The sequence below is a fragment of the Populus euphratica genome, unplaced genomic scaffold (assembly GCF_000495115.2).
Source record: "Populus euphratica unplaced genomic scaffold, PopEup_1.0 scaffold559.1, whole genome shotgun sequence".
NCBI lineage: Eukaryota > Viridiplantae > Streptophyta > Magnoliopsida > Malpighiales > Salicaceae > Populus > Populus euphratica.
The window spans coordinates 27,742-39,170 of NW_011500433.1; the positions used below are offsets into that span (position 1 = coordinate 27,742).

The 11,429-nt window shown below is 28.5% G+C and overlaps 1 protein-coding gene and 1 pseudogene across 1 annotated transcript; both read left to right on the forward strand.

The window, feature by feature from the left end:
- The first annotated feature begins 507 nt into the window (after positions 1-507).
- Positions 508-2,585, forward strand: LOC105114648 (39S ribosomal protein L41-B, mitochondrial-like; annotated as a pseudogene).
- A 5,603-nt stretch (positions 2,586-8,188) lies between these two features.
- LOC105114649 (uncharacterized) lies at positions 8,189-8,983 on the forward strand. Its single transcript, XM_011011266.1, has one exon. The coding sequence runs from the start codon at positions 8,352-8,354 to the stop codon at positions 8,835-8,837; it is 486 nt and encodes a 161-aa protein (XP_011009568.1). The 5' UTR covers positions 8,189-8,351; the 3' UTR covers positions 8,838-8,983.
- The last annotated feature ends 2,446 nt before the right edge of the window (positions 8,984-11,429 follow it).

The window sequence follows — 11,429 nt, forward strand, 5'->3', positions numbered from 1 at the left end:
GTCTGTTAGAAAAGAAAAATTAATTTAAGATTAGAGATGATTTGTTTTATATCTTTTTTTAAATCAGTTTAGTTTGGTCCAGTTCAATTAATTTAAGCTGTTTTAAATTGGAATCGAATTAGACCAAATACTTTTTTTTATTTTTTAATTGGTTTATTTAGTTTTTTTAGCAGTTTGATTTTTTCAATTAATTTTTTCTTGGTTTTTTCGATTTAATCGATTGGTTAGTTTTTTTAAGCACCTCTATATATACATATTAACGAGATCCACTATTGATTTACAAATCCTAGTTCTTGAAATACATTTCAATTGATCTAACTTATTCAATCATCTTAAATGTAACAAAGGAGCAATATTATCAAATAATTTTGTGGGGATAAAAGGACAATTCCACAATTACGAATTGGGGTTTACTCTTAATTTCCTATTCAAACTCAATTTGTTCAAAATTTCCAATCCAGAGCCATCTATATAAAATATTTTTTATAATGCCGCAAGGCGACAATCACAAAGCCCATTTCTGTTCATCATACCTCATTAGCCCAACTTGCTTGTTTGGGCAGAAACCCAGTCTCTCTCAAGCCTTTATGTAACAAGAAGCTGCAAGGAACGGAACCCCTAGACCCTCTACAACTACAACCCCGTAGGACACCCGCCCTCTTTATTACTCCATCGCAGCTTTTCATTTTCTTTTAAAGTTAGGACAGCAACTTTATTCGTTTTGTACTCTTTCTGTGCTTGATTCACGGTTTATTTGGGGGGAAATGCCGTTGGGATTGATAACCGGGATATGGGAGGGCGATGAGGAGGAAGCGGACGTCGTCGCTGGACATTCTTTCGTCAACACGTGCTCCCCGTAATTACTACAAGGGAAAGAATTGCAAGCCCACGGGTTTTCACACTCGTAAAGGTCCTATTTCACTTTCATCTTTTATTTAACCAACTCACCATGTATTTGATAAAATGCTTCTCTGTATATTTGGAAACTATCATCTCAACACTGTATTTTATTATTATTAATGCCCAGAAGCTGAATCAGAGGCTTGAGGTGGTAATTTATGAGGTAAAATGCGCCAACATCCGCAACTTAACTTTGTTTTGCCTAAGGAATTGTATATCATTCAGATTGTTAATTTTGTTCTTCGAGTTGTTGATTGATGATGCTTATCTTGTAAACATGCGAATGGTTAAACGAGAATATAGATATGTATATTTCGCTATATGATTTGACTGTTTTATTTAAACTGCCTAGATTTTTGAAAATGCTGTTGGTGTATGAATTGTGAATCTAGGACTTAATGTTTCCTAACCAACCACCTCGTTGCAGGTGGGTATGTTGTTGTACCGGAGAAACTGCCCAATTATGTAGTCCCTGATTTGACAGACTTAATAGTAAACTTATTTCACCATTGTCATTTGTTTGAAGTTGTATAATTTTTTTTTTGTGGATGATGGATGTCAAGAACTTGCATCAAGTATCAAAATGGGTCTGCTGATAAGTTGGCAATTTTCGGTGTTGCGGGAGTATTATAATCTCTTTAAATTTCTCAGGTCATAATTTGGTTGGGATGTAAATTTTGCAAGTGCTTGACTGGCAGTATATGGTGGTAATCCTTTAATACCACAGGAAGATAAAACTATAGGTTTCCTACTAATCCCCTTATGTTCACTAGAATAGTCGATGTCATGTCAATTCTTACTGTTGGTTTCGATATGGAATATGACATGTTTTTCTTAGTAGGTAATGGTGTGCTTTTCAATTTTCTAGTATTTACTTTTGTGACCATGGTTCACGATGGGGGAAGTTGTTTCATTATAATGAAAAACATGGAAAGTGGACACTTTGATGATCGACTTTGTAGTTGGCAATCAGATTACAATCCCATCATTTGTATAATATCTTGATATTTTCAAGGTTCTGCTCTCCCTGGGAAACAAAAGATTGAGAGCACTGCATGATACACTGCCTTCGTGAGCAGGAGGATATGTATTCATTCTGCTAGTTCTGTGGCCAGCATGTATACTAGGAAAAACAGGGCCATATTTCACATATAATACATAAAATCCACAACTAAAAACTGCATAATTTCCTCCCTGGTAAGATTTTGATCGCTCAAGTTAGTGATTGAAGGATTTTTTGGAGATAAGGTTCTGTATATATCACTGACTGGGATCGGTCTCTTTTTTTTCCAGCTCAAACCATATGTGTCTCAATGTCAGACGGAGGTTAAAACAACTGAAGCATCTGAATCTGCTAAGTAGAGCAAGAATGAATATTTGATCTCTTACAGTATTGTTTAGCTGCCCATTTGTTGTTCTCAACTCAAGCTGGACGTAATGTTATGGTGCCATTGTGGAGCACGTGAAAGGGGTGGACTAGCTGGTTAGTGTTTTTTTTCTCATTCTTGTTGAACTAATGAGTTAGTTGCTTATTCAAAGTCTATTGCTGGAAATTCTGTGATGGTACCAGTAATTTACTTTTGTTTGAACTTGTAAAGATACAGTGTCGTGATTTTGATATTAGAATGAGCTGGCAATTATAAAAAAAACTAGCCCTTAAGCAAGATAAAAACAGTATTTAAAAGCACTCTTTTTCCTGCTGACCATTCATGGTGTTTTTGATAGAGAGTCTCGAATTGAATTTCTTCATGTTTTTGGTGGGTGTCGGCTTCCTAATTTGTCTGGCATGTTAAAAATCAACCACGGTTAATCGATTCGAATCTTTAGCCCATCCTCTTTCGGTCATTAACCTGAAGGATACAGGTATTGAGTGATGGGAAACAAGTTCATCATTTGCAGACCAAGAACCAAATTCATTTCCTTTACAACCGTTTCAAGTGATCGTCGAAAACAAGCAGCGTAAGTGTAGTTTGGTTAGGGAAAGAGACCGTAGCTCTTAAGCTAGAGACAGGGACACCTAATAAAGCAGGGGTGGCTGGGTTGCCATTTGCGAAGATCAGAAACTCTTAGATAATTAAGGCCCGTAAGCATAAAGCCTGTATTACAGATGGGGTATGGACCCTTATGGCTGTAAGTACAGTGGCTCCACGGCCGAGTTTCCGCGTGCGAATAATTTCTTGTTTTGCTTGTTTGTTGAAAATTGTTATTTTTTTAAAAAAATATTTTTCTGAATTTCTTATTATAAAAACCTAATTGGTGTGAAAAAAATATTTTACTCTTTACTAAAAAAAGAAGAAGAAAAACACTGAACTGGTTACCCCTAAAGAAAAAAAAATTACCTTGATGTTGCAATTACTATATTGTCCCTGCATCCAAAGATTCTTGGGTTTGATTTTAGGGATATATTAGTCATTTCACTTTGTTTTCTTGCAGTATTCATGTTTTTCCATGGCAGTTTGATAATTTAATTGATAAAAATATTAAAAAAAAGTTTTTGGCGCGTTCATGAAACTTACTAGTAAATAAGCTACACTGACATCTTTGAATGGTGTTTGCAGTGTCTCATCATAGAGAAAAACAAGTTTTCTTGGTGTCTATCAATTCTTCACAACAAAGCCTACCTTCCTGGGTGGCTTGTGTGCTTGAATTTTTTTAGAAGTGGTTGGTTTTTTTTTTTTTTTTTTTTTAATTTTCGTGTCTAATCTTACAACATTTTATAACAACTTTTCAATTTATTTTTTATAAGGATTTAGTTATTTTTTTTAATTGTTAATTTTTTTATTTCATACTCCATTATTTTTAATTATTATTTTTTATTTTCTTTTCATTTTTTTATTGCTATTTAACTTAATTAAGATAGTTTTTGAAATTGATTATTTCTTATAACTGCATCCTCTATTATATTTACATATTATGTTTTATCTTTATTATTTTTCTTTTTATTTTTTTATCTTGTTATTTTTATAAAATTGATATATTTTTTTTCAATTCCTTCCTTCAATATTAAATTAAGTTTCTTGATTGATTCTAGGTTTAGAATTTCATGGGTTGTAAATTTTAGAGAATAATTTAGGTTTAGGAGATTCACTTAAATTCATTTGTTTTTCTATTTTTAATTTTTTTTTTCAATTTCATTCTTTAACATTTGATATACTTAAATATCAACTCCGTATTTAGTTTTATTTTATATAGGATTTTTCACTCATTTTAAAAATGAGTTAATTATCTCTAGTCTTTTTATTTATCTTTCTTTGTTAGAGTTAGCTTCTTTTAAAGGATTTTTTTAATTAAATTAAACTAATTGCTCATTATTTATTTTTAAAAATATATTATCTAATATATTATCATCTTTCTTTCTTTTTTACATTTTTTAAAAGGTTAGGAAAAAACATCTGGATTGTGGCATAGCACAAAGAAAAAATTCATTTGTCTTCTTTTTTTTGTAAGTTCATATTTTCAGTTTCATAATTTAGCATATAATTTGTTTGGGGATTGAGTTCTATTATTATTATTATTATTATTATTGCTTTCTATAGAATTTTTTATTGATTTTAAAAATGATTCAGTTTATCTCTATTCTTTTTATTTATTGTTTTTTGTTAATTAACCCAACTTAACAGATATATTCAGGTCAATGAGAATGTTCTTAGATTTTTTTTCTTTAAAAATATTAGCATCACTTGGACATCCTTTTTTATGTTTGAAATAATTTAGGTTGAGATGCAACATAGTGCAAGTCATTTATTTATGTTAGCTCGAGTTATTTTTTAATTAAATATTTATTTCATTTTAGGCTTTCAATATTTGGTTAATTAGAATGAGTTTCTTAACTAGTTTTAATTTAGATTTCATGAGGTTATCATGAATTTATACCCTAAATTATAGGTTTCACGGGTTAAATATAATTGATCCAAGTTGATTTAATGTACCGTTATCTCAATATTTTTTTAAAAAAGATCGTCTAGTATATCACCAACTCAATATTATAAGTGTTTGTCTATAATACATCAAACTTTTGACTTATTGATATTTTATATTTTTTTAGGTTATAAAAAGTTCACCTGCAATATGAGGCATGTTAAAAAATAGTATTTGACTATATTGTAAAAAATCTATAGAATTCATATTTTGATTAAAGAAAAACATAAGCTTTAGACGGAGAAAAGTAATTTACGGTTTAAAACATTGGAAAACACTTTCTATAAAAGACTTAAAAACTAAAGTAGTTTAATACTTTATTATACACACACAAAATAATATAGTAATAAAATAATTTAAAATATAATGTTATTAGAAAATAATAAATTACTAGTATATTTATATAGGAAATAATATATTAGGATATATTAATATACAAAGGGATATTCGTTAAAAGATGAACTCCTGTCTTCTCTTCTTACCCAAAAACCAAAGAAGAAAAGAAACGATTGTTTGGTAAAACCCTCTTCTTCTTCTTTTTATTTGAGTATAGACATAGGTGCTTCTCTTCCTTATTTAAGGAGTGGGGGTTCGCATAAAATTATGTTTATTGCTCTCCAGCAAAATCAAACTTAAATATGTTTTTTTTCCGGCAATCTAGTGCTTTGAACCTGTTTAACAACAACAACAACATATGCTGACACGGCTGTAAGTGGCGAAACCTTATTGGTGGCATTAAACCCTCGTGCAAAGGACCTGCTTTTGCAAATCCTCATTTTTTTTTACTTACTCCTTTTTTTTTAGTTGAAAAAACGGTTTTAATTTCCACGCCGCCTCTACAGAACCCCCCCTGCGCCCGCTCCACTTGATTACGTCCTCGGGTATATGTAATATTTATTTGTTTAATATGACTTGTATCTCATTTATATTTTTTATTATTATATTTATATAAATAGTTATTTATTATTAATAAATATTTAATTTATTTTTAATATTCATATAATATTAAATTAATAAATTTATAGTAAAGATAAAATTTTTATAAAGTTGTTATAATTATGAAACTCTTGTATAATCAAAGCATTGTTCTTAAAATATTTCTAGTCGATTACCTCTTAAATATTAGACATTTATTTATTAGAATCGTAAAAATTGATATATATTATGATATTTTTTTAATAAAAAAATAATTATTCTCATAAGCTGAGATATAAGGGATACTTAGAATTAATATATAGGTATTTGTCATAAAACATGTATATTAAACTAATCAACATGAGAATTTCATATAGAGAGATCGTCTATGTCTATGGAAATAATCACATGACGGTTGTGTAAGTGATTTTTAGATTTGAGATCACTAAATTATTTTATATAAAAAATATTATACCTTGATCCTATTATATGTTATCTTAATTGAGGTAGGTATTTGAATGATTGAGAGAGGATTCATCACCCTAGGTGACTTAAAAAAAATATTTCATAAGTTCTCAGATAGTATTGACGGGAAATCCTTAGCCAAGGTGGAATGAGATTTGAAAAGAGTTTTAAATCTTATTCAAACAATCAATGACTATTATATAGAGAACAAACATGATTTAACATGACAAACATAACAAACATGATTTAACATGGCAGATATACTTCATACTTATTAGTTAAATCAGAATATTATTGATGAAAGGATATTAAATATAATGAAAAACCATTCACTGAAAAATTAAGTCTAACTACTAATAATTTTTCTAATATTTTGGAGATCATGACACATTACTAAATGACACACTTGATTTTTAAATATAAATTAATCAATTATTGTATTGATAATAAATTAAATTATTTAATTTATTTAATTCTATTTAATTAGAGTTATAATTGATATTAAGGTTAACATATTAGGAACCTAATGGGTTACACATATTAAAAATCATTAGTCAGAAATTAAATTGTGATGATTTAATTAAGTATAACTTGATTAAAATATATTTCTATAATATAATTAATACATGGATTATATTTTTATACCTAGAAAAATCAAGTAAGGATTTAATTGAATTAATTTTTAAAATTATCCTGAATTAATATATGAATATTATTTAAGGGGTAAATTGATATTTTATTAATTTATAGAGTTTTTTAGATTTTTCATAAATAGTAAGTTATGTCTTTTATTTTATGGTTGTCTTAAAAAAAAACTATATAAGTCACATAATAAAGAGCTCACGTTCTAGGCATAATAATCTCTTCTTTTTTTTAAAAGAATTAAGAGATTTCTCACTGATGATTCATATGAGTTATCATTGGAGATCGAACATTGGAGATCGGATAATTGAACAGCTTATGGTTTGTGATAATTAATCTTTTAAAGAATTATTTAAAGCCAAAAAAGATTAGATCTTCAAGTAATAAATTAATAAACAACTCTAAATATGTTTAACGGGATATTAAGGACTCCCAAATAATTTTATTTTATTATTTTTGTTATGTGAATGATATTTAAGAAATCCAACAATATTTCCATTATCTGACCCGGTCCAACTTATCCTACTCAACTTGTTAAAGTCAAATAATATGTATATTATAACTGATAATAGATTAAAAAATAAATATTACACATTGGGAGGCGGATTAAGGTTTTTGAAGCCTGATGTATTTTATATATTATATACTGCTTTTATCTTTATATTTGATAATTTATAGATTGAATAATTATATTTATTTTATTTATTAAAAAGAAGATTATCTCTTTGTTGGAGAGGAAAGGAAAATAACAAGGATTTAATGACTCTATAATATATTAAAAATTAGGCTTAAATATTAAGAATATTATGATATTTTCAGTTCTTGTTGTAGGTCCGCCTCTAAATATAAACTTATAAAAATTAGTATAATAAGTCCAGCCTATAAAAATATATAATATTTATATAAAAAATAAACTTAATCCAACCTGATTGGAGGTAAATAATAATAATAATAAATGAATTAAGTTTATTATTTATAAAAAATAAAAATTAAGTTGAATAAAAAATAATTTTTTTTTGAGGAGGAGGAGAAAATAACTAGAATTTAGTAGTTATGTAATTTATTAAAAATTAAATCTAATATTAAAACTTTCATGATACATTCAGTTTTTGTTATGGATTCGCCTCAGAAAAAAACACAGTACAAACTGAATATTGGACGCAAAACAAGAATAATAATAAAATAATTATGTTTACAATTCATAAATAAAATTAAAAATTAAGTTGAATATAATTATAAGTCAAAATCCAAACGAGCTACGTCCTTGAATACCGGCACTCACTCCTATCAAATTTAATACATATTGAGTTCGAAATTCTTCTTTTCAACCAAACAAAAAGTCCTCGCAGCCAGCTTGTGAACTTCTCTCACAAGCTGTCAAAAAAAGCAATTTTGAAGAGAGAAATTCCGAAGAAACCTCCTGCTATGAAGTATCATGGAAACAAACACACAACTTCCTTTCATTCTATAAAATATACCAAGGCAGTCACATAGTAATACCAAAACCGAAAATGGCTAGCTTATGGAGATCAAAGGAGGTAAAGGGTCGATCAAAGCCTGATCGTAAGTGCAAGAAACACCCAAAACACGAGCAACCACCAGGAGTTTGTTCCGTTTGTCTAAGTGAAAAGCTTTCTCAACTTCCGACTGGTGCGACGACTTCACGTATTGCCTCTCTTAATACAATGGATTGCTCCTCCTCTTGTTCATTGTCATCATATTCTTCATTTTCTTCATACTCATCTCCAATGCATCATTTTCAAATTCCTACTCATGGGAAAGGTTCTTTCCCTTTGTTCTTCAATGGCAAGAATATGTTACTCACCAAGAGTAGATCACTGGCTTTTGTTCCGAGAAGAGGGAATAAAGATTGTCACGAGAAGAAGAAAGGTGGGTTTTGGTCCAAGTTGCTACGTCTTCCGAAAGGTAAGGAGGTTGAGGAAGGACGGGTACACTCCAGGACCATGAGGGAAAGGGTTATCATCAGTACTAGCTAGGGTTGAACGACTATATGTAGTTTCTTGAATAGTTTCTTTAATTTGTTCTTTTTGGTTATATAAGTTCGATTAGATAAATGTTATAATTGTACAACAAAACTAAAACAAATGGATATAAGAATAGAATAAACTAAGAAGAAATATAAGAATTAATGCTGTGTTTTTCTTGTAAATTAATTAATTCATGTATTGAAGATGAATTGCCATTAAGAGAGAGAATCAGTTCTTGTTCCCGTTCGTAATAATTATGATGTTAGTTATCAATTTACTCGAGAAACTATTTATTTATAGTTGGATCTTGGCTTATACTAAAGGTTAATTTAGAATTAATTATAATATTATTTGGTATTGGTATAATGATATAATTAGAATTATCTTGTTAAAATTTATCTAATGATGAATGATGTGTCAAAAATAAAATCGCGATAATCTATCCTGTTTGTTTTTCCACCACACCATCTTATCTCTTTTTATTATCTTATCTCTTTTTACTTTTATCTTACCTATTAAATTTTAAATTTTATTTTTTATTCATTGAATCTTTATAAAATTACGAGATAATTTTTATTAAAATTAATTAATATTTAAAAGTTATATATTTTAAAACATGATGAAACAACTATTATTGAAAATAACAGTTGTTAATAAAATTAATGTTGTGTTCAAAGCTAATATTTTTCTAATTCGACATGAGACACTAGGTTATTTTTTAAAAAAAAAGAAAAATAAATCATATCGTGTTTATACTATTATTGTCTGTGATATTGTGAGAGGAGTTTAATTCTGTCTGCCTTTGATATTCTGATAAGACGACAACTCCAAAAATGACACCGAGGAAACATGCTGGCATTGAGGCTGTATGGCAGTCAATTTGGGGGTAAAGTAATATTGACCATTTCCAACAAATATTTTGAGGTGGCAAGTTTTGAAACTTCAACCAGTCTACGTTGATTATGTCGGTATAAATGTTGGAAGAGCAGGTCTATGGAACAGCAGGATAAACTTGGGAAAGGTTTCTTCTCCGCAGCTTCCTGTAGGCTCCAAAGTCGAGGGCTGTCAAATCTAAAATTGAAAATCCTACTGACAAATGGCAAAATTCCCAAAACAAGTTCTTGCAATTCCGCCGTGACACTACCATTTGCGTATAACCTCCGAAATATGCCATGAAAAAGGAAGAACATGATATCATACTAGCCATGTGATTGGTTAGCATCCACGTATATAATACTTTATTAACGTCAAGCATTTTGTAATGTCACTCCTGCAAGTAATTTGCGTACACGTTTCTCTTGAGTTCCGGTAGTCTTGAGAACAGTAAAAACAATAAAATAAAATTATTTAAGTGTCTAAACATGTATAAAATTATTTAGAAACTTATTATCTACTAATTTTATTTTTTTATTTTCAATAATTTTTTAAAAATCAAGTTATTCTCAAAATATTCAATTGTTTCAATTTCTAATGTTAATACACACAAATTATCAATAAAAAATATTTTAAATTTTAATTTATATAAAAAAAATTATATCTAAAATGCTAGCTTTTTATTATGTAATTTACATAATTTTTTTATATGTTTTATGACTCATGTCAATTTTTTATATAATTATGAAATAAAATAAATAATTTAAAACTATATAAATTATCAAAATATTAATTTGCTCCTTGAGTCATATATATATATATATTAATTTAAAATAATTTTAAAAATTAACTCAATGAAATTCTTAATTTTTTAAATTTAAAAATATAATTTATATACTAATTATATTATAACCTTTAATTACCAAATTATATTTTAATTAAATCATGCTCGATCATTCTATTATGTAATTGCTACAGTTCCGAAACTTGAGTTGGCTCATCAATAATTGTTTAGAGATCATCGATTTCCTCTTGCGTTCCTGCTACTGTTTGTTGATTTGGCCTGTGAGCTCCGTATCATACACTGGATTCGGAAGGAACGGATGGAATTAATGTCAATTATTAGTGTTCGATTTCACGTGATTGGGCTCCAAAAGACACTTGCCAGCAACTACCAAACACCCTTCAATGAACAAGCCTCATGTACGCAACATAACAGTCGAAGAAACCAGCGGGCTGCAGATGGGTAGTCTGCCCCGTTATGAAACGAAGCCCTGGTCGAGCTTAAGGCTAAATAAGCTGTGCCCATTCTCTTGTTGCTTTATTATTATTATTATTATTATTATTATTATAATTGTTCAGCTTCCTTGTATATACTATAACTAAATTTATAAATTTATAAATTTATAAATATATAAATTTTTAATAATCTTAAAACTTATAAAACTCAAATTAATAATATCTAAAAATTTTAACCAATCAAATTATTATTATTATTATTATTAATATAACTGTTTAGCTTCATTATATATACCATGACTAAATTTATAAATTTTTAATGATCTTAAAATTTATAGGACTCAAATTAATAATATCTAAAAAATTTAACCAATTGAACTATACTCTTCATATTTTCTTTTTACATTCTTGATATGAGCGAATGTTGATGGTGATCTACGACTTCTTTTTTCTCTTCATGCACCCCCTCGGGAATTCTACTTTATGTCT

Excerpts from the sequence above, each read along its gene's own strand:
- LOC105114649 (XM_011011266.1), top strand. The coding sequence starts at position 8,352 with ATGGCTAGCTTATGGAGATCAAAGGAGGTAAAGGGTCGATCAAAGCCT.